Raw genomic sequence first — 24,582 nt, 5'->3', positions numbered from 1 at the left:
TTTTGTTTAAATTAATCAAGTAATCGTATGGCTTATAAATGTCATAAAAATGTGAAAATGCCCCTCAGTTTTCCCAGAAGGCAAGATCATGTTTTCAAATTGCTTCATTGTTCTATTCAACAGTCTAAAACCTTAAAGATATTCAGTTTAGTACGACTAAAGAGACCACCACATCTGAGAAGAGATGTGATCAGAAAATCAGCAAATCCTTTGAATCTTTGCTCAAAAATTAATCGCTTCAGCTCCAATTGTGATATATTAAAACTTCAATATCAATACATAACAATACAGTCATGTGGGGTCAGGATCAGTATCAATGCTTTAAAAGAAAATAATGTGTAGTGTGAATATGATGACCAAAAAGTAGAACAACGTTCATTTTAGTGAGCTAGATCTCTTAACCGTAGTCCAGCAGAGATGGTTTTAAAATCTAAAAAGTAGTATGTAAGTGAAACAGTTTTTTATTACATGTTTTTTCAATAGGGAAAAAAAATCAAAAAAAAAATCACATCATGCTGTTTTGACGAGCTACAACATATGTTTGATATATTTTTTTATATTTAAAGTCACTTTTAAAGTGGACATATGTGCTGCTTGTTTCTGTGTGTGTGCGGTTGAGAGGCTGCGACCCACCTTCACCAGCAGCTCTCGGCTGAGGGAGTAGTTGTTGTCGTCTGAGAAGATCTCGGACAGCTCGCGGAAGGTGCGGAAACTCTCCCTGTGAACAGACGCAGAGGTCAGTGCACGGAAAACAAACAAACCAACACCCCTGACAGCCCCCTCTGCCTTAAACTAAATTTGATTTGTGCATATATGCAACTGCTGTTAACCCAAGACGGGAAATAAACCTTGACACTTCCTCCCAGGTCCTCTTCAGGCGGTGGATGGCGTTGCACTGCAGGGCGGAGAGGATGGCTCGCAACGAGGAGAAGTTCTTCAGGATCCGACACTCCTGAACACAACGCAAACAATCATCCAATTAGAAACCCATTCAACAAACTGTGCTTTAACTTGAAATGTTTTAAGTAGCTTTCCCCAGTTCCTTTCTGTCTGCATAGCAAACGTTCTTTTAAAATCATTTCTTTCATTTAAACTCACCCGGGCCACGTCTATCCACCTCTCCAGCAGCCTGGCTCTCTGGTTGGGCTTCAGCGTGGGGTTGCTCAGGCAGGTGGTGATGACACAGTTGGTGACGGAGTTGAACTGGGCCACAGTGGCTCTGATGGTGGGAGCCAGGTGCTCCTTCCCCTTCTTGTCCCGCTGAGACCAGATCCCCCCCAGGCAGTGGTACGGCACCACCTTCTTAAATAGATCCTGGACAGAGAGATATGAATACAGTGTTTAAATACGATACTTTAATGACCAAACTCGTAATTTTGCATTGTGGTTTTTTTTAAAAGGGTAATTACACACAGAGATGCCAGTTTACTTTGATTAGGAGTATTAATTAGAATGTAAAAACAGTTGTTTGAGATGAAGATGTATAATGTCTTCTGTGGCTATGGAGAAGATTTGGGGGCATTGGAGAGGATTTTAACAGATGTGGACAAAGGGGAGCTCAGAAAAAGATGCTATTGGTTGCTTTATGGGAGATGAAGAATCATCCAGGGGTTTTTGGCAGCTTGACTCATACTGAAAGGGAAGATACTGTGCATTTGTCTCTGTTGCATCGATTCTGAACAATTTTATTTCACTCTGTCTCCCCGCAACTGTATGGATATACTCTCCTTTGTGGTGGATTCAAGGAACATGAATTTGGTCGTTTTAAAAGCTGCTTGGCAGCTGACTCTAAAATAATAGATGACCGGATATCGATGAACACTAGAGCTCCTTTAAACACACAAAAAGAGAGCTATAGCTACATCATGAAAACGTAACTTTCCTTAATATCTTTGTGTTTAAGACTATTAGTCGGTCAAAAAAAAAGGACATCTGAAGTTGAAATTATGGGCGTTTCTTAGCAATTTTCTGACATTTTATGGACTAAATCGATGTACTGATTAATCAAAGATATAACTGGCATATTAATCAAAAATAAAAAAGAATTACTACTAAACTAGTTGCAGAACCTACAAACTCTTTACTGATTTGAATCCCAGACTGTCTGGGGAACTCTAGAGATGAATGACTGTGGAAGTGAACAGAGGTTGAAAGAGACTAAATCTGTTGATGAGGGAAAGGGAAACATCCTCACCGCGTCCATGAGTGTGAACTGCTCTGCCACCATGATGGGGTCAAATGACAGGAAACTGAAAGCAGGAAGCTCGTCTTCAAAGCCACTCTCTTCCTGCGTAGCAAAAGGGCAGCCGATGTGTTCCCCTGAAGAGATACAAAAATACACATATTTTTCACAACACTGCCTCAACCTGAGCTCAACATAAACGCAGTTCTGCTGTTTCTCATCCTTTCTTTGGATTTGGAAATCTCACTGTGCTGACATTGATTGCCAACGAGTCCTTATCACTCGTACAACCAGACTGTTCTTTACAATGACGTAGTATTACAAGTATTACAACATGTGAACGGACATTGTATCAACGGCTACATGAAATGTGTAGCTGTACATGGGGACAAATTGTTTGCACTTGCGAAAGACAAAACAAATCTAGCATTTTTCTCTGACCCCCTTTTTCTGGAGTCCCTGCCCTGTTGTTGTCCCTCTCCTGTCCTGCCTTCATACCATCAGGATCAGGCTCACACTGCTGTCGGCGGTGAAAGTGGGCCAGCAGGTTGCGGGCGCGGCGCTCCAGGTCCGAGCCGGGGAAGTGGCGGTGGAGGTAGGACATGAGCTGGTGCAGACAGTCGTAGTTCGGAGGGCTCCAGAAGTCCTCAGAGTACTGGTCCAGCCACGCGCCCAGGATGGACGAAACAGTGCTGCAACACGCGCAATAACATGAAAGTATACAATAAATAAAATAAAAAGGCCATTTCTGAGTTATCATTAGCATGTACAGTCAAATACTAAAAGTTGTAAGTGTCCTGCTAACAAGCAACAATTTGGTTTTCATTAATACATATTACATTAACAACGGGATATTCTAACATAGGCCGTTTTCAAAATCAGTGGTGAATGAAACATAACAAGTACTGTACTTAAGTAACATTTTGAGATACTTGTACTTTAGAATATTTCTATTTTAATGCTACTTTATACTTCTAGTCCACTACATTTATTTGGCAACTTTAGTTTCTTTGCAGATTCAGATAATGCAAAATATAAATCAACTAATACATTATGATGTATTTTTAAAGATTAAGCTACCCAGCAGTATATAAAGTAATTAATATGAGCTCTACCTTTACCAGCAGCAACACTAAAGTGCATATATATATATATATATATATATATATATATATAATTATATATATATATATCTTTTGAAAGATATATATATATAATTCAGAAATGGGCCATTCTGCATAATGAGTACTTGATGTTGATGTTAATACTTCTGTACTTTTACTTAAGTAAAGTTTTGAATGCAGGGCTTTTACTTGTAACAGCAACAGTGCATTATTGTTACTTTTACTAAAGTACCTCTTCCATCACTGTCAAAAATATATTCATACAAGAGAGGTTTTTTTTGCACTTCTTTGTCTCATGAAAAAGCATAATTTTTCAAAACACTGACAGAGAAATGTGAAATGTTGAGTTTAAAACTAGCTGTGTCGTTTGTCAACGACGTTATAAAGACAACAGCTGCATATAACCCTTGGCTTCAGAGAGATATGCTAATACTGCTCAAATGACAGCAAGACATAAGTCCTGTGGTTTCAACAAGCGATGCTAATAATGCTAATGATCTGTTGGTGGTTTTAGTAAAACTGAAGCTCCGAAGGGCTGCAAAAGCTTAAATATTTTATTGTCTGTGATTTACTGTATATTTATCAGTTCATCAACTGTGTTTCTGTGTGTCACAGAAACAGTCTGACTGGTGTCTCTCAAAGAAAAATAATCAGCCAGAGCTTCAAACTCTGCTGATATCCCTTTAACCCGGGGATGAGTGGGACGAGGCTCGGTGCTGTGAATGAACTCAGTGATGAATGTTGGCAGCTCGGCAGCAGACTTACTTTCTCAGCTCTGTGCTGTCGTCCTGGGAGACTCTGTGTGCTGTGGCTGCAGGGACGTTTTGGAGCTTGGCATACCTAACAACACAAACAAGGTGTTCAATCGAGTTGATGAAAACGCAACATTTAAATTCTGATAAAAATGAATTCGATTTTATATCAAAGTTAACAAAAACATTTAAACATGTAACAGAATGTAAAGCACGGTGGAATATTAAATAACAGTTCTGACTTTTCAAGAATAAAAACGCCAAATATTTATTGTTGGGGATGATGTTACGTTTGTCGTCTTATCGAGCATTTTCTGTTAATTTTCGGCAATAGTACCCAACCTTTTTTTGCCTTGTGACCCCTACACAATAAACAGGATTGTGTCCTTTTGAAAGATTTTCAGAGGGCTGAAGAGGTAAAACTCAAGAAAGGTCCCCTACAAAGTTAGATCTCTACTGAATATTTGTTTTTTAGAAGCCAAACGATGCATTGCTTGCTCATGGAAATCAGACACACCTTGTGGCACATCGCAATGGTTGAGAGGAATGACTTTTTACTTAGCTTTAGAAAAGATGATACACAACAAAAAATAGGCTTGAAAAGTTTTGGATGGTTAGAGTGATAAAATAAATAAGTCCAAATAAGATAACATACTCCTAATGCCTGTAGTGTGCCATCTGTACTATACGGTGTTGAGATAAACAACTGCTGTATGTATTTCGTGTAAGCATACACCTATGGATGTACAGATTCATGACTGTGGCTACTACAGCTACTACATTTGAGCCTTGGTCTCCTTTCTGTTTTATGCCTTGTTGTACTGTTTTTGTTTGTCACATGTACAAAAACTCAATAAATACATGTCCCCAGGGGCAGAGAAACACTGGTGCACAGACAGGTGTGTCATCTGCCATCACTGTACCTGTTGAGCAGGAGATCCAGCACCTGCTTGGTGCTGGCGAAGGAGCGGTAGGTGCAGAGGAAGATGGTGACGTAGGTGGAGTCTTTGCCCCTGAACGCCGACACCATGTACTCCACCAGCCTCTCCAGCGTGCCGGCCTTAATGGTCCGCACCTTGCAGGTCTCGTAAAGGCTCAGGGCCGAGTCTGTCTCCACGCCCAGCCATCGCTGCCCCTTACTGGCCGACTGGTGAAGCTGCACCTTCCTTAGCGTGATGGTGAAGATGGCGTCGTCCTCGGCCTCCTCGCCAATCTCCTGCGTCGAGCTCTACAAGACAGAGGAAGACGAAAAGTAAGACATTTTACTCCAAATAACAACCTCAAGTTATTGGCTTTTCTTTGAGTTATGTTTTTAAATTGTGTGCTACAAGTCATGGTGGATTTTTCGTGTTGGAACAAGCTATTCCAATAGCTGCTTTGAGCAGATTAGAGGGAGTTAAAGACCGAGAAAAGATGGCACCGTTACCATGCCTAACGTCGAGTTAAAAATGTCCAACATCTTATTTCGGGACGAAAGCCTTTAATTATGAGCATCTGTGTGACCCGGCGCTCTTCTTTTTGGTCTGTCTCCCTCTCTGAGTCATACTTAGTGAATCATGTGCGTGGCCGTGCACAAACAAACAATAGCTTGTTACTAAAACAGAGCTTACTGGATGACTGGCACTACAATACAAGCTGCAGCCTGTATATTCCCAAACAGGGAATTAACACAATCCGCTTGTTGCGTGAATGAGAGCTCTGTGGGCTGTTTGCATGTCACCATCCCTGCATTTTGTTGTTGTTTTCTCCTGAATATGAAAAAAAAACACATAGATGTTGACAGAGATGGCTTCATTCATCATCACGGCTGTCAACAACGTGTCATGCATGTGACCTGCATTAGCGCTGCTGAAAGTTACACAACAGAAACTAATCAATGGGTTACAAAACTGAAGTCCACTTTAAAGCAAAAATAGCTGAGTGACTTCTGGCAGCTTAGGGGTGAAACCAGATCATTCCTGATCCTTTACTTTAAGACAGAGCTCTGAAGTGGCGCTGCAACAATTAGTCGATTAATCCATTAGCTGATTAACAGAAGATCATTTTGCAACTATTTTGATAATCAATAACATTATGTATACAGTATATAGTGTCACCTCATCGTGTTTATTTGTCTTGATTGTTATATTTTACTATTTAAATTTCTTATTTAGTTGTTATTTCCTATTTTACTAATTCCATTTTCTATTTCTGTTTGTCTGTGATTTAACTGTCATATTGAGAGCTGCTAAACTGTTTCGTTGTTGACAACAATGACAATAAAGATCTATTCTATTCTAATCAATTAAGTGATTTTCTTTAAGCAAACTAACAACTCCTCCAAAGTGAGGATGTTTTATATCATTGTAAACTGAATATATTTGGGATTTTGGACAAAACAAGACATTTAAAGATGTTAAACTGAGAAACTGAGATGGACATTTGTCAGTGTTTTCTGACATTGTATACGGTAGATCAAACGACAAATCGAGAAGATAAGTGGCAGATTTATCAATAATGGAAATATTGTTAAATGCAGCCATCTGCAATGAAAAGGTGGACTTCAACAACAGCTACATCTGTGTAACCACTAAGGGTTGTTTGTGGATATTAATGACGTTTTCAAGTGTAAAATAACATTAAATCTGTAAAAGGGCTGGGCAATAACTCATTTTGAATCACTGATTAGCCGATTAATTAGCCAACCCCAATTACTTTGATAAAGAATTAATGGTTAAAGTCATTTTCCAAGCATAAATGCCAAACTTTGGTTACTCAGTTGTGAGGATTTGCTGCCTTTTTTTTTGTCTTATCCGAAAGTAAACTGAGTCTGTTTTGGTTTTGGACAGCTGGTCCGACAAAACAAGCTGTTTAAAGACGTCACTTTAGGCTTAAGGAAATTGTGATGGATATATTTTATCAACTAGAAGTCCTGAATTAGTTTTTTCAGTTTGCTAAATGTAAACACGTTTTTTTAAAGGTTTTTCACAATTTATGACCTTTTATAAACCAAGCAGTTTCATTGCTTTATATGTAATATCGCTCAAGAATGACAAAATCCTTTTATATAACTTAATCACACAACTTTCAAGTCGTATATATCTCATTTGTGTGACACAGAGAACGATTTATCACACAACAGCATGTGCTTCAATCAGTAGTTTGTGTAACAGTTGGAAGATAAAGCTCGACAGTCGGAGCGCTGAGGCTCAGAACACATCAAGTCCTAAATAGCAGAGCCGCAGTGGTGTGAATCATTAGAGCCGAGGCCTCGGTGGAGGAATGGCATGTAATCTGGTGTGTCACGGCCATTTGTAGTGCATCCTGGGAGCATTAGTCATCAGTCCATTTCCAAGGCTCCGTGTGACTCCCTGTGCTTCACTGCCTACTTTCTTTTTTTGGTCAGGGATCTATTCGGTAACATCTTGGTCCACGACCAAGTCCCTCTGTTGTGTCTGTGTTACCATGGAGACAAGCTCAAAATGAGGATGGCTGTGAATTTGGAAAAGGTGATACAGCATCTTCAAGCACTAGTACTGTCCTTGTATTTAAAGTGGCCATATTATGCTCATTTTCAGGTTCATAATTATATTTTGAGGTTGTACCAGAATAGGTTTACATGGTTTAATTTTCAAAAAACACCATATTTTTGTTGTACTGCACATTGCTGCAGCTCCTCTTTTCACCCTGTGTTCAGGTCTCTGTTTTAGCTACAGAGTGAGACCTCTTATATTCTGTAACATTTTTGTTGTCAGTCGCACATGCGCAGTAGCTAGGTAAGGATTCCATGAGCTAGCTAACTGTTTCTCCAACTTCAGTAGTACAAGGCAGGATTAGCCGGGAGACTTCTTCTAAACGAGGGCGCACTTCCAACTTTGTGTGGAATACCTGCAGAACAGGGACATGTAAGTAGTTCTATACAATTTATTTTGTAGATATTAGGATGAATTTGTGTGTGTTGTAGCAGTGTTTTGCCATTGAGAACGAGCTAGCATGCTAACGGTTAGCCCCCTAGGCCCCTCGTCTCGGCTAGTTACGTAGAAACCCTGCAGATTTTGAACAGCTCACCCGGAGACTGAAGGCAGAAGACATTCAGAAACCCGTATCTCACTCAAAACAGCATGGATGTTTTTTTTTTTTTTTAAAGTTTGTATGCGTGTGGAAGCACCAGAGACACAAAATAACACCAAATAAAAATAAAAAAAAGTTTTTTTTTCATAATATGGGCACTTTAAGTTTCATTGTTTTGGACGTGATTTACATGTAATTTAAATCTATGAGTATTGCGACAAAGAATGTCACACAGTTTGTGACCTATAGCATTTGAAAAAAGGGGAAGTACAAAACAAGCATAAGCAGGAAAACAAGTAAACTGATAACAAGTGGTACTTCTTCAACATGCCACGCTATATATTACCCCTACTACTTTATTCCACTAACCTGCCTCCCTCAGGCTGCTATCTGAGGTTGTTTCTTGTTTCCTTTGTGTATAATGTGTCTATTAGTTGGGGAATTTAAGCCAGAGAGAGTTAAATGAGTTCAGGCAATTACATTCTCAAAAACGTGAATGTTTGTGGAATAATGTGATTCATTTCAGTTAAAAGAGGGCTGCATTGAGGTCAAGATTGAGTGCATCGACTGAAATTACTTTGGGTTTCCATACTGTAGGTGTTTAAGAGATATGAGTATACTGTGTTTTTAAAATAGGAGTTTGACAATAGTAGAAATGTGTTATTTTGTGCTGAAAAATTAAGGTTTAACCTGTTTATTTATGGGTTCAGATAAAATACTGCATTTTGTAAAAAGGTGGGTTGTAATGTTGCATTTATTGTATTCATTGACATTTATAACATGTTCTGAACAAATAATGAATTAATTCATTTAGAGCGAAACAGGCCCATTAATTGATACTTCAGCTGTACTTTAATCAGGTAACAACAAGACCATTCAAACCCAGAGACATTTAAATAGGACACTCCAACAAGAGAATAAGATCAAGAAACTACAGAAGAAAAACCACACAGGATTACGAATAGAAGCAGGCTGATGCTGTTCCACGTGCTAGATAAGCAACACTATGTGTTCTTAAAGACACGGAAATAAAAAGAAATAAAAGGCATAGAAACTGGCTCTAACTGGGATATCTAACCATCAAAAACACCCAAAGCTTCTCCACACTGATCAGGACAACGAAGACTCACACTTACACATAGAACCTGAACTTCAGTAACCTACTTACAGAGTGTGTAACAGAGAGAGGGTGTGTGTGACAGATAAAAGGGGAGAGCGGAGAAAAACTTCTGGACTGTTGTAAATCCTGCAGAGTATAAAGGCTGAGGCACAGCTGCAGCTAAGGGCCTTGACAGCACGAGAGGTGCTTATCAGCCAAACCACAGAGGCCGCGCTGCTATCACTTCAAGCCCGGAAAATAATTTTGCGCTCAAGGGCAGCGCCTTGCTCCATCCGCCGAGTCAATTCCCACCATAATGCTCCCATTCATCCTGTTGTCATGATAAACAAACTCTCCTTACTACTCGAACAACACTGAGCGATCAATACTTTATACTGAGATTAGCAGAGGCTTTAAATATCTGTTAATAAAAATATCCCAAATCAGAAAGTGGAAACAAACAGAAGCATTAAGTAAAGACTGAATTCCTAACCCAAGAGACCACTTCAATTAAAAAAAAGGCTTAAAGCTATAGTGCGTAGTTTCTGTCACCCCCCTGAGGAATTCATGGCAATCACGTTGGCATGGCATGGTGCGTCCACATGATACAAGCCTTCCGTGATCACGCACCAGCACCCCTCCTCCACGCTAGTAGCCAAAGAGGACAGGGAGGATTAAAAAAAACATGGACTCTTCAGAAGAGGTAATTATCTTTGCTCGATTTTCTGCGCTCGAAAGTCGCCGGACAACAAAATCTTCTGAACATAGCCATACGGAGAAATACAGAGAGAGTTGTGTGGAGCTGATTAGTCTTAATTAGCTTTGTAGCAACTCATTTGGCAATGGCTTGAATATAACGGACGTTCATTAATATAACAAAGTTCCACACTAAAGCTTTAAGCCTTTGACGTTGGCAGGAAGGTCTTAAATCTGAAAAACGTAATTTGCACTTGCAGCTGGTGATGAAGGACTCTCCTCTCACAGAGTCTTTCTAAATGTTTGTTTGGACCAACCCCATCGATTAGCATTAAATCTAATGCAGAAGAATAAGATGAAAGCTCTCTGGGCACTTTGCTCAAATAACTAAAGGTGCTAAAAAATGTGGAAGAGGCTTTGCAATTCAATTATGGTATTCACTCCGGCTTTCAGCAGACAGCTTAACAAGCCACACCATCTTAAACTGCATCCCAGTGGAGTTACATTTTCTGACAACGTTGATAAGAAACTCTAAGTAAATAAGAGCAAATTCTCTCTGAATCATCTCCTTTTTTAAATTTAAGTTTGTCTCACATGCCTTCAGCCTGACGCAGTGCTGCTTAGTCAACCAGATCGGTACCATCCTGGTTACAAAGCCAAACACACAGGAAGTGGCTTCTAAATATACTGTAGGCAGCCTCTTCAGCACCCCTGGTTCAACAAATAGGATATTTGGGGGGGAATTCCAGACAAAAGATGGTTAACAAAAAGGAAAAAACCCAATTAAACGTTAATTGCTCGCAGGGGAATGCTGATTTATTGGAAATCACCTTCATGGAAATCCTATCTCTGATCTCTTGTCATTCCTGAAACTTAAAAAGATTAATTTGCATGAAGAAAATCCTCAGTTCCACTCAGCTCTTTTTTGAGGCCTGGCATCTGACCAGATGAAATTGTGAAAGACTTCTCTCTCCTCTCTTCTCCCCCCCTTCTCTTCTTCTGTGCTTTTGTTTACCTAGTTTTTTTGCAGTATGCCCCTCGTTACCCCCCCTCTGATATCCAGCCTATGGCTTCTACTGTAACTTTCAATGTGTGCATGAACTTCAATGTGCTATTGATTGCTTAGTTCAAAGCTCCCATTAGCTGATCTATGAAGCTGATTTTAATCATAGTCGTTATGCCATAAAAGCACAGATGTTCAGCATTAACTTAGGGGCCACTGAGTGACGCAGGTCTATGAGTGATGCAGAACATTGCATTTTGAACATGATGACATGATGCACTAAAAACAGAAAGGCACTGATGACTTTTATTTTTAGAAACCTGTTTACTCTCTCTTTGTAATGAACAATGCAACTAAAGAAACTGCAACACAGCCATTATACCAGAAGGAAGGTTTATTTTTTTGATTTACTGGTCTAAATATAGTCATCACATGTTCAACAGAGTGAAACTGGGTCGGAAAGTATTTACAGTAAAAATAGAAATGTTTGTTTTATCCAGATGGGTGGTGGTTTTAACATCAGGGCAAATTAAACACTGACAACTAAGGAATTAACTACCCAAAAGTGCATTGTTGTCGTCTAAACACAGAATATAAAGTTACATGTAGCCAGCACTTAAAACAGACACCCAGACGTATTTGCCAATGCTAGTTAGCACAAATCAACAGTCACAGCAGAAGTCACTTTATAATGTATAATGACGTTTTTTTCATTTAAAAAAATAAACATACATGAAATGATGTGATTGCAGCAAAATGTCTACCTTCATGAATGAAGTAGCTGCTAAATGTCAGAAACATAAATACATGGACTGAAAAGTAATGTCAAATGCAATGTAAAACTCTAACTTATCTGATTGAACTCTTAAATCAATACTCTGTAAAGTGTTTCTTGGCTCCTCGTGTCCAGTTTTGGAATATAATCAGAAAACCAAGATCCACAGAAATGTCTGGCATCCAGAGTCAGCCTCCTCCACACACTCGCTCCTACACTTATCAGATCTACGCTCACCTACACCATCCTGAACGTGATTGACCATGAATGTACATGTGGGCTGGAGGAATGTGAGGCGAATAAAAGTGCCAGCAAAGAGTGATGAGAGTGAAAAAGAGAGAGAGAGTGAGAGAAAGGGGAAAAGGTTTCCAGAAAGAGGGAAATCCACATCACATGAGCCATAGTGGAGAAAGGATGAATGGATTTACTGTTTACATGTTTTCTGCATTACCACACATACATGTCAACTGTTTAAAACTGCTGCAGAAATCTCACTTTCTTTACACTTTTTGTACAACACATAGTTCCAAACATAACATGACTTGATTCTACATTTAAAGGCGTGTGATGTATCTCTGACCTTGCCTTGCATTAAATAACAATCAGCTGATTCATTTGCCTCCAAAGGACAGTTCTCCCCAAAATCAAGCTCAGGTGAACGAGCAGTATCAATTAGCTATAAACGAATCTCCACAAGCTAGCAATGTTGGACCAAAAGGAATTTATCCAGGGAGTGAGATACAGACGTCTACCACATAACAAACTCCCAGCCTCAGTCTTAATAACAGGCTGAACTGTTGGCTGACCTGCTCTTCATCTCAGAAACACAATCATGAGTCTTCATCTGGAAATAAATAAAAAATTATCCCACATAACAAACCTCCCATCTTTATATCTGATGGTGTACAGTCTTTATAAACACAGCCCCCTGGCACAGGAACAGACTAAAACAAACACACAGGAACAAAAGTAAACCCTCATTCCGAGCCAAAGCCCCCTCAAGGCAAAACATTGCCCTTGGAGGCTGTTCAGAGGCGTCTGCCAAATTTATGGCCGATCATCAACAGAAAACACACCTGCCTCGATAGCAATGGACCCATATGACCCTTAGAAAACCCCTCGGAGCCGAGCTCTAAATGTAAATCAGCAGGGAAACTCCCAGTGTAAAGAGAAAACCTGCCCCCCCCAAAATAGTCAACACCTAAAACAAAGCCAACAATAGCCTGCGTACATTACATTATTTACCACCCTGTAGCACAGGCCAGTGACTTCCCCTTGCTAACAATGGCCACTGACAGCCAGTGAGGGGGGGGTGCAACCAAACGGGGGGGTGGTGTTATTACAATTCATCCTGAACATTTAAACAGGTAAACATGAATGTGTACCAAACCTGATAGAAATCCATCAAATAGTTGTCGAGACACTATACTCATAACTACAAATGTCAGGCTAAAAGGCCGTCCACGGCAAGAACGATTACTCTAAACCTATAGTTTTAAAAATCGTTCTAACTCAAGTGGATGGCTGAGTCCACACCACAACTATAACGACAACTGAGAATGATATCGTCTGGATCACTTTCCGAGCTTTTTTTCAACTGCAACTCCGCTGTATCTGTGACGTGCAGTGGATTCCAAGCAAAATTGTGTAACCACAACATGATGCCAATGGTGTACACATTTTGCAGACAATATGTCGTTGGTGTTGATACGTATTTCGTCAATCTGTCAATCTGGCCTATCACAAACTATTTGGTAAGTTTTCTACTCCAGTCACACACTTTGCCACTTAAAACATTGTGTTTAGTTTAGTTCAAATAACGTTATGTATTGATAGCAACCAGCTAGTCGTCATTGCTGCAATGCTAATGTTACTACAATGCTACTACTACTAAAACAAATATATATAAAAAACTCACCAGTTAGCCTATACCAACTGCCTGGGCAACAAAATCAGTAGGATTCATCCTCTTGGGCAACATGAATCTCTGTACACAATTTCATGATATCCATCCAATAGTTGCTGAGACATTTCAGTGTGGCCCGACCGACATTGGCATCCCTAAAGCAAATGTCACTGTGATCTAGCTGCAAATACTGTATCTAGTTTTTATTTTACTCAACAACCTTTCTCTTTCCCTTTCTTCCCTTTCAACAAACATGCAAAAACACAGACTTCCTTCTTCGACCACACTAGCAGTTCTTTCCCTGCATTTGGGCTAATCTAAAACGGTTCTGGATAATTTCTTTCCAAATTACCACCAACACAAAGGAGCTATTTTTGCCTTGTTTGCGTACTTGTGTCTCATCCAGCTTGGAAGTAACTTGACATAAACAGATCTTTTCTGTGAAATTAAGTTGGCAGATCAGCTGGGGGCCAAAGCACTACTGATTTGATTTTGCAAAAGAAGACCCCAATCCACATTTCCTGCCATCAGATGATTCATTTAATTTAGCTGTAACTTCAGAACTATTCAAAATCTTCCGGGCTTGTTTACATTGTCAAGACATTTCTTTTAAATTCAAAGTGACGGGAATGAGGAGGTTTGTTTTCTTTCAAGTGCCATCTAGTTTTTTGTACTTTTTGCTTATTTGTCTCGCCGACGCAGTCTGTTACATTTTCTCTCTTTTTTTTTTTTTTCCCACTTTCCATCTTTGGCACAGAAATAAAAACTAAACCTTGATTTAATCCGTGGCAAAGTGCACTCCTGCCTATGTGTTGCCTAAAACTTGGTGACAGAGCTGTTGTGACGGGTATTAGTAACAGGCCAGCAGCTAAACTGGCTTTGTCAGCCATTATCAATCACCAACATGCGTACAGAGTTTCATTAGGAGAATAAACCTCTTATCTCTTAATAGAGTTGATAGAGGTGGGGATTCCGGTAATAACCATGTCCCAGTTTACTTTATTTTCAGCTTTTCTTGGCTGATCTATTGTACATTGCTGTTGGGCTTTAGAAAACCCTTTCCACACACAACATTTGTGCTGAAACAATTAATGATGATTAATGATTATTTAGCAAGTAGAAAAACTAAATTAGTAATTGCACCTTTTTGAGTATTACAAAAGCGAATGTTTACTCGTTTCCCATAAATGTACTGTATATCATATGTTTGCCAGACAAACTAAGATATTTTCAATGACATGGACAAAACAAAATCAACTCGAGGCCCATTCACTTGCTTGTTCAGGAGCTTTTGATTGTATCTGTGTAGATGTTCGGAATCATGGAAGCTAAATCTACAGATGAAAGCCATTCGGTGCGGTTGAAAGCTCCAGAACAAGAACGATCACTTACTTAAAACACAAAAACCTACAAACTCTCAGCTGTGCCCAGAGACAGTGTAGTAAAGACTTCATTTCCCCGACCAGACATTCCTGCTGAATCAAATCAAATCTCTCCAACATGTTCTCTGTCCTTTATTCCGTCATTTTCATTCGTCAGTTTTAACATCTATTCAATATGCACTAAAAGTGATACGTGGCTGTACATGGTTAGAACTAACAAAGATGTTACATCTGTTTCAGTTACGAAATGAGACATTTTAAACTAAATGACCCAAAACCACGATGAAGTCTGTCCATAACTGTCGCGGTGAGGTTGCCAGGTTTGGTACCATTGTGTCTGTATGGAGACCAAAACCAAAACCTGAGCTCACACAGGTGTCTGGCAACCAGTGCTAGTGCTAGTTGTTCAGACGCTGTACAGAAGTGCTGCATCCATGGATAAACTGTTGCTTGTCAATATATATACAGTAATACTGTCACTTTGTTTTTGTACAGATTACATTTACAAGATACATAAAGAGATACAGTGTTTCCCCCTCCTTTAAGTAACTTGATGCTCCAGTTCCACATTCAACGCACAAACATAAGACTCAATCTTCTTGTCTAGTTTGCAGAAAAGAAGCAAATAAGCCTATTTCCAAGAAAGGCTGAAATGTAATGTCTAGACCCTGAAATATTCAGGTTTCATATCTCAGAATCTGATTTGAATCATGTTTTAATTCAGTCCACATGGGAAATTTAAAAAATGTCAACTGTCACATTTTGAGCTGCACCTTCTCTAAAGATGCTCTTTAGTTAATATGTTTTTAAGTTTCCTCGTGTAAGACCAGTCCAGGTAATTAAACTAGACCAGACAGACTGCGAGTGCAGAATCAGACGGTTTAAGTATTTCTCCAGGCGTCGCAGGCCTTCACATTCCAGCCTGTTTCTGTCGTTGTGTCTGCCGCTGAGATCCAGCGCTCGGCTACTCGACTCTCTTCAAAATGAACTGTGGAAACAAAAGATTCTCTGTCTGTGTCGACTCGGACGGTCCGGCTCCTGTTTCTCACCGCGGAGCTCAGCCGAACCTCCACCTGCGCTTCGATCAATGCTTAATTCTCAAATAATAGCAGCTCAGAGTGTCCGAATATGAAATCTTCCTTTTGCATTTGTGTCTCAGAACTGATATTTTACAATCAGTAATAAGCTCATCGAAGTCACATTTTTTTCACATGGAAAAGAATACCTGCATCAAACATAACAACAAGCAGCAGTAGAAAGTAACTAAGTCTATTTACTCAAGTACAAAATGTTGTGGTACTTTACTTGAGTGTCTCCATTTTATGCTACTTCATACTTCTACTCCACTACATCTTTTCCATTAAAATGTCTAAAAAAAGACTAGACCTATGTTGTATTTTCTGTCGAGTTGTTTACTTTGTACGCTAGCCCAAATGTTTCCAACAATGATCAAACCCAGAGAAATCTGTCATTTTATTCAAGGTAACGGTCCGTTACATTTGGTCGCCTGTCGATGGCGTCGAAACTGCTTTAGTCCGTTTGTTCTGGAGAGGAAAAGACCTCTGCAGACAATTGGGAACTTGGTAAAAAAAACTCCTGAACAATAGACACTGAAGGAATCCTAACCGCGAGAAGCTGAATGCAATGACGGAAATGGTGGTGGGACAACAACTCCCATGATCCCGCGCCACTTCACGACGTCACCAAACTCTTTGTGTCTTTTGTTATTGTTTTGATTGAGAGACCCTTAGCAGTAGAAAATGACATACTGTTGCGTAAATGAGTACTTCCTCCATCACTGACAAACAAGGAAACTTTAAACCAGTATTGTGTACTTTCCTGTGTTTGTAACATGATATTCTGCTTGTTTTTGATTGTATATGAGATTATTTCTTCCATGTGGGATAACCACAATTGTATTGTGTTATTAATGTCATTCATCTGCTTGCTTGCTTGGCTGAGTCACTGTTGAGGACAATCAGACCATGACACAGTAGAAAGAAAGTTGATTTTAGAGCAGTTACAGTCGCCCTTTGTCTATGGTTTCACTGTCAGTTCATAATTGCACTGAGCATCGATTACTTCCTAAAATAGATCCAAAGACGACCACATAAGTGACTGTTGTTCTGTGGGTCTGAACTGTACTGGGAGTCCAGAACTGAAGGAGCTGACTGTTTAAATGACTTATTGTTTAAGGACTCTTGAGGCAGCCTCAATAAGCAGCAGTCTATTTTTTTCTTTAGCAATGTTTTATGTTGGTTTGGCCCCTAATCCTGCTGGTTAGCTAGACGGCAGCGTTTGGAGAGCGCTCAGAACTCCACTCTTAATTATGACTATTTCTAGCTTGAATGAACTCTTGTATACTGTTTGACTGTGGATAATACCATTACAGTGGGACTACACGGTTATATAAATTCAAACGAAACATAAAAAGAAAACAAATGGTATTCAACCAGCTGAGTTACACAGTTTGCTCCTTCCCATCACACCAAACTGCAAACAAGATTTGGCACTTTAAGACTTACAAAGCTCGCAGAACAAAGTTCACGACCCAATGTTGTCAAAAATGTTAACCACATCAACCTTACAATTAAAACTACTAAATCTTAAAACTAAATGTTCTAAAGTGCTCATATTCTGCTCATTTTCAGGTTCATAATTGTATTTAGAGGTTGTACCAGAATAGGTTTGCATGGTTTCATTTTCAAAAAACACTATATATTTGTTGTACTGCACATTGCTGCAGCTCCTCTTTTCACCCTGTGTGTTGAGCTCTCTGTTTTAGCTACAGAGTGAGACATCTCACTTCTGTTCCATCTTTGTTTGGAGTCACACATGCGCAGTAGCTAGGTAAGGACTACTAGCCAGTCAGAAGCAGAGTATGAGGGCGTGCCACGCTAGCAGCTAGGCGACCATTATAACGTGTGTTACAAAGTGACGCACGTTTGTCTCTGAAGTAAAGGCTGGACTACAATAGAGCTGTTTGGAGCAGTTTGTGAACAGTGTTTTCTGTTGGAGATGGTAAGTCCCTTTGGGGTGGACATTGGGCTTTTTCACTTTGTAAACCTATAACGTGCACAAAAAAGATATATATAACACAATAAAGGAAAGGGGAAAAGCCAAAAAGCATAATATGAGCACTTTAAAGAGAAAACAAGCCAGTTAAAGACATCAAACTTCCTAATGATTGAATTGAAAAAACCCAGCAAAACACAGGTACCGTATCAGCAACAGAAGCAAGACTTTTCAAACCCAGCCCAAATCATGGGCGTTGTCTGCAGAAAATGGTGGCCTTGCCAAGTTCAGTCTGGTCATAACTTAATAAATGATGAATCGGTAGATCAACAGAAGAGGAATAAGGCTATAAGCATCAGCAGCGACCTGTGCCCAGAAACTTCAGATTGTTTGTAACCAATTTAATCTAAAATGATCAGCCAGCATGAAGCCAACAATGACTTATTTATATCTGCCAAATCAAGCACATCACTCATTTCAGACCTTTAGTCACGTTAAAATAATAAAAGAAATATGTATAAAAGAAAAAATGGCTTCACCTGAGGCAACACAGCATTCATTTCTTTCTAACACAGCTGTAACTTGATAGGTTAGAAAACCTCCATTTCAGAGCCATTTGATCCCCTCAGCTATATGATACAGTAGGTACAGACTCTGATGGTGGTTACATGAGAGCCCGAGGTATATCGACAAATGACTGAATCCAACCCACCACCCTCCTCCACATCCGCCTTTCCAGGGACCTTTTATACTGTAAAAGAACCATGACTTTGAATAACATCCACATTAGCCTTTTGGACTGCTGGGAAGAAAGGCGGCGATTGTGGAGGAAACCCCTCGGCCTCTGCAGGAGAGGGATTAAGCATTAGTAATTGTGTTAGAGGAGAGGATTAGATTAGATTAGAGCAGAGCGAAGAGGCAGAGCAGGTTATAGCTGAAGCTACCTCTCTGAGTTCCGCACATGAAAAAAGGGAACATACAACAGGCTTGTGATATCAGTCTAGGTCTGATTGATGACCAGAGACCAGAGAAAATCAAAAAGGTTAAGTGTACAGACAGCGGAGACCAGACCGTCTCCATTTCGTAACGGTTAGGGGGCTGTCCTTGTCCAATCCCCAGCTTTACATAAGACAAATAAATGTGATTACTCATCCTCCCTCCTGATCTCATCGAAAATACGGAATGTAAGAAGCACAGCGCTGGAGAATGTTCCCACCTAATCCATTAAAAAAACAAAAACATTTTTAGAGATAACAGTGATACTGTATCTTTGGGTCATGGGTTGAAAAGGAAAGTGACGTAGTTGGAAATAAAGAAGTAGGGTAATGGTATGAAATGAGCTCAGAGTGTACAAAACAATACACTGCCAGAAGAGCATTAGGGTGATATGTTTGGCTCTGGGGACGGCAAAGTCCACCACTATGATCCCGACTAAAATACCTCAACTACTATTTGATGGATTGCCATGAAATTGGACTTTCATGTTCCCGACAAGATGAACCCTAATGGTTTGAGGTGAGTATGACTCATGGGGGTCCTCTTTTGTGCTTTTATATAAAATATCTCAACAACTATTGTATGGATTGTCAAAAAATTGTGTGCCCACATTCATGTTCCCCTCAGGATGAATTGTAACCGCTTTGACGATCCCTTCACTTTTATTTAACGTCATCATCAGTTCAAAATTTTAATCTGCCCAGTACTCTGGTTAATGACCAATTACCTGCAAAACTAATGACATTCCTATCGGCCATGCTAATGTTAGCATTTAGTAGAGCTGAAACGATTAATCAAGGAATCGATAAGTAGCTCTGCACTTTTTTTGATAATTAATTAATCCTTTTTAAACACATTCCCGGCTCTCCGATTTCAATATTTGCTTATTTTGTCTGTTTTATATCAATATTAATTTAATTTCTTTGAGTTTGGGTTGGGACTAGCTTCGAGATCGACTTACAGTACAACTCTGAATCTTAAAACACAACAACAGGAAATACAAGTTTGTGATATGACAAAACTATCCTCAACGGTAAGACCTGACTGACACCTGCACTATAAGGTTACAGTTAACATCTATTCAGTATTGGATTGAATCAGTGTACGTACAGAGAACTGATACCCACAGAAAAAAGCAAGTCATCCTGTTACAGTAATCTCGTGCCAATGTCTAAGGAGTGTCACAATAGGTTTTTTGTTCTACTTTTACTTTTGTTATGTCCATTGTGTATCTTATCTAATACAGAGTCCTAACCCTTTATCTCCAGCAACTCAGCATTTGACATCGATACGCTGTTTAAATGACATAGAAGCCAAAGGCTTTACAAATATAGGATTAGTAGATGTCTTCATACATTACATCATCTGAGGTATAAGACAATCAATAAATAAATCCTATTGTAGCCTACATGTGAACCTATTAATTGTATATTTTGGATACCTACAGATGTTTAAAAGTTGTTTAAATGTGTAATGAACTGGTTTAAAAGTGGGGTTAACAGCCAAAAAAAAGAGTTAAAGTAGAGAAATCACACAGGGGATAGCTTTAGTTTTTATATACTAGCGAATACTTTTATTTAAAAAAAACTGTATGTAACTTGATGGTAAACAGCCTCAAATAAAACTCATTTTATTTATAACTTTGCTTGTTTCTTTTATAATTCCTATCAGCTCAGGATCAATCCAAAATCCCCCAACCCTCAAAAACAGATCCTCCTGACGTTCTCCAAATCACTCACTACTAACACACTAATAAACCGCATCAGCTAACGGACCTTTGTCGCCTCTCATCCCCGCTTCTCATCCCCCCCCCCCTCCCCTCACCTCCAGTAGCGGCAGGTCCGGGTCCAAGTGTGTGAGGCTGTGCAGGACCACCGGGCTGCGGTCCTCCACCACCTCCAGCCTCACCCCGTCCCAAATGTTCCGCACCCTCCACGACGAGTCAAACATCTCGACCAGCTGTCCCGGCTTGACGCTGTGCGCCTCTGTTTGCATCCCCGAGAAATAGACCATGGGTGCCCGCGGAGCCGAGTCACAGTAACGGTAGCGACATTTTTACTGTTTTTGTTTGTGTTTTGTTAAAGCAGAGAGAGTCGTTGCTGCTGTCTGTGGGCCAGCCGCTGTGTTGGCTCATCGCTGCTCTCCGTTGGGTTCAGGAGAGTCATGACTCAGATTGAGGCTTTTCTAAACCCCGCCCCTCAGGCATGTGCTGCCTTCAGGGCTGTCGGAAATATAAGAGTCCCGGGATGTAACGGAGGATTAACATTCTTTAAATAGCCTACTGTTTATATTCATTCTGAGAAAACATGGCTATGCCCTAAAACCAAACATTATATGATGTCTCTAATCTCTAAAACAATAACCTTCACCTTTATCTCAATCGTCAAATGTTTTATAAAAACGGCAATAATGTACATTACATCTGCACATATATTCGCACAGTGTGTGCATGTATATAAGCGAAGTATTGTAATATATAATGTATATAATTGAATATCTTTATTCCTTTTAATTGTTTTGTTATTTTTTATAATTTTCAAAACTTCTTTTATTTATTTATTTTCTTTCTCAATTTTCCCTTTTTAGTAGGCCTATATGTATATTTTATTATTATTAAACTGCTGGATATACACGAGTGGAATTCAGCAATTATAACAGAATATTAGAATAATATCTATAATAATAATAATAATAATAATATCCGTCTATATCTATATGACATTTCATGGAGCCGACCAGCAAAACAACTATTTTTGTCACAAAGCCCTCTCTTTCTGTTTTCCGACAAGGACTAAACGAAGCGCATTGCATTCACACAAAAAATAGACATCTTATCTCATCACTACGAGATCTTTTATTATGAGATAGTAACTCATAATTACGAGATACGTTTTTTTTTGTATGTGTAAAACGCAACGAATACTGTGGTAAATTAATATTTAAAATGTGTATACTGTACAAACTACAGATCTACGAGGTGTCCCTGAAGGCAGCGTTACGTCAGGCATTTGGGAAATGATGGGTGTGTTGTTTCTGCTCTCACTATGGCAGCAGGTTGGCATGGGAAAAGAAAACACACTGATGTACAGTTTACTGTCCCTGCTGTCTGCCAAAAACTCCAACAGCAGGTCTGCAAACATTAGAAATTAACATTAATCTAGTAATATTAGACTTAAGTACAATTTAAAAGGTACTTGAATATTTTCATTTTCCCACCACATTTAGAGGGAAATAAATAAATATTGTATGTTTTACTTCATTTTTATCCACATATTTTTTAAATAGCTTAAGTTATCACTTACATTTTTTGCAGATTAAGATTTTACATACAAAACATTTAATATTCATTATATATAAAAAATATAAAGCAAAAACTACTGAACTAAACATAAAACATTACATAACATTACATAAAATGAATTAATAAGATGAAATAAAATATATAATGTTTGTAACACTTTGAAAGGGTCATTCTAGCACTCGGTTTTATTTACAACACATCTCATCAGTTTTATTATTTTTATGTTTTTATCTAATATTATTCATTTTTATTTGTGTCTTTCTTTTGACTTTCTTAATGAAAATTTGAATGACATATTGGTGCAGATGGTACAGAGTACTTTCACATTGTGGAATTACTACTTTTACTGAAGCAAAGGATCTGAGTATAGGGCTACTCACTCCACAGCGCTGTGGAGATACTGTAGATCTGACAATGCAAGACTAGGCTACAAGTTATCATTGTCTCAATGATTGATTAATCTGGCAATTAGTTTTCGACTGGCTGATTAATCGATTGGTCTCAAAAATGCCAGAAACCGCTTATCACAAGTTCTGAGAGCCCAAGGTGACGTCTTCAAATATCTTATTTTGATTGACTTAAGTCTAAAATAAAAAATATATATGAATTGACAATGATAAAAAGCAGCAAAGCCTCAAGTTTAAAAAGTTAGAATAAGATACAATTAGCTAAATCTGAGTACTTCCTTCACCGATGTCAGCAAAAAGCAAGCGAGTCCATGACAAACCAGCCAAACAAATAACAACAAATGCAGTAAAACTCAAACAGCACCTAAACACAAAGATCTGCAGTTCTCCGCAAAAAATGAACTAAGATTCTGTGCATTATTTTCAACGCCAGAAAGCACAACTCCTCACAGACATGAAAAAACCCATCCGCCCCTTTTTTTCTCTGCAGTAAAATCTCACTTCAGGACAAGGTCAGTCAGAATTAATTTTTGATGGCTCCTACTGTCCAACACTGGAGGAGCCTGGGTCAATTTGACACCTAACACTGCCTCCTGCTGGCCAATGTCAGGAACAAATGTGTCACACAGTACCACACTCGGACATCCATCACCTTAACAAGATGTCTGCCAAGCTCTTAAAATGATTAGTAACTCTAATTAATTCAACCTATTTTAAATGAGAAGCAAGTACGTCAAACAAAACAAATGAACACAACAAACTGGCGGCCTGTATTTTATTTTTATGTCATCTATTTCCAAGAAAATAATCCACACCGACAGAAGAAGAACAGGTGTTAAAGTGATTGAGCACACAAAAACATCTGCTGCACCAGCTGCAACTACAAACATGTCTGACCTCCCCGGCCTTTCTCCCCGAGCTGCAGAGCTTCATAACTATAATAATAATAATAATAATAATAATAATAATAATAATAATAAAATAATAATAATAATACATTTTATTTGTAGAGCACTTTTCATTGAAATAAATCAATCCCAAAGTGTGTGTGTGTGTGTGTGTGTGTGTGTGTGTGTGTGTGTGTGTGGCAAAGGACCCACACTGTTTTTTAAGGCTCAACACTTGTGCCAATACGCTTATCAGCAGCTGATGTTTTGTGCAAATATTAAATGATTTAACATCTGATTATTTTCATGTCAATAAAAAACATCCAAATATGCAAATGTTTCCCTCCAAAAATCCTGTCTGTGTCTGCCTCTAGAACAGCTTTTATAGTGAAACATAAAGTAATGAAATAGTTTTAAGGTTAGCAGATCTTTAATGCAAGAAGACTCAATTCAATTCAGACTTCAGATTTATGTTCAACTTGACTTGCTTTTAGCTGATTGTATGATTAATGCAGGACTTCAACATGTAATGGAGTATTTTCTTACTGATGTGTTGGTGTTTTTACATCAGTAGAGGATCTAAAAAACTTCTGCCTCCACTGCTACATGAGCTAGAGGAGAGGGAGTTGGTACAGAGTTAAACACTATTATTAAAAAACACTCGAGTTTTTAGGCAGGTTTGAAACCTCTGCTCTAAATGCTGTTACAGACGATTTTTCAACCACATTAGAAGAAAATAAACACTGAATGCTGACTTTTTTTTGTCGTTGAACAATAATAGCAGAAGCTTCAGTCTTGGAAATATGGAAAAACCCCATATGGTCTGAATCCCAAAAAATCTCTAAGAAGCCAGAGGGACTGCCAACTTTTAGTCTGCTGTGATTTAACTAAAGCTCTGCTTCCATCTGCTGGAAATCAATACCAGAGGATGTTGTTGTGCTGCTGCTGTGGCTCTGGCTGATGCTCCGACATGCTTTACTGTTCCCTGAGGAGACCCCCCCTTTACT

At 39.0% G+C, this 24,582-nt stretch overlaps 1 protein-coding gene across 7 annotated transcripts in view; it reads right to left on the bottom strand.

The window, feature by feature from the left end:
- Positions 1–24,582, bottom strand: part of LOC144518654 (ral guanine nucleotide dissociation stimulator-like) — a 63,644-nt gene that overhangs the window by 15,961 nt on the left and 23,101 nt on the right. For 3 of the 7 annotated variants that reach the window (XM_078251481.1, XM_078251479.1, XM_078251477.1), the window contains exons 2-8: positions 4,982–5,286; positions 4,072–4,146; positions 2,624–2,874; positions 2,195–2,319; positions 1,099–1,314; positions 849–952; positions 634–718 (exon numbers count right to left, since the gene is read on the bottom strand). In XM_078251481.1, coding sequence (XP_078107607.1) covers positions 634–718; positions 849–952; positions 1,099–1,314; positions 2,195–2,319; positions 2,624–2,874; positions 4,072–4,146; positions 4,982–5,286 — 1,161 coding nt within the window. Of the gene's footprint in view, positions 1–633; positions 719–848; positions 953–1,098; positions 1,315–2,194; positions 2,320–2,623; positions 2,875–4,071; positions 4,147–4,981; positions 5,287–20,804; positions 21,148–24,582 lie in introns of those variants that run through there. The other 4 variants (XM_078251474.1, XM_078251475.1, XM_078251476.1 and 1 more) reach the window with 2 other exon arrangements.

The sequence above is a fragment of the Sander vitreus genome, chromosome 5, assembly GCF_031162955.1.
Source record: "Sander vitreus isolate 19-12246 chromosome 5, sanVit1, whole genome shotgun sequence".
NCBI classification, from domain to species: Eukaryota; Metazoa; Chordata; class Actinopteri; order Perciformes; family Percidae; genus Sander; species Sander vitreus.
This window is presented reverse-complemented; position numbering and strand designations above follow the sequence as displayed.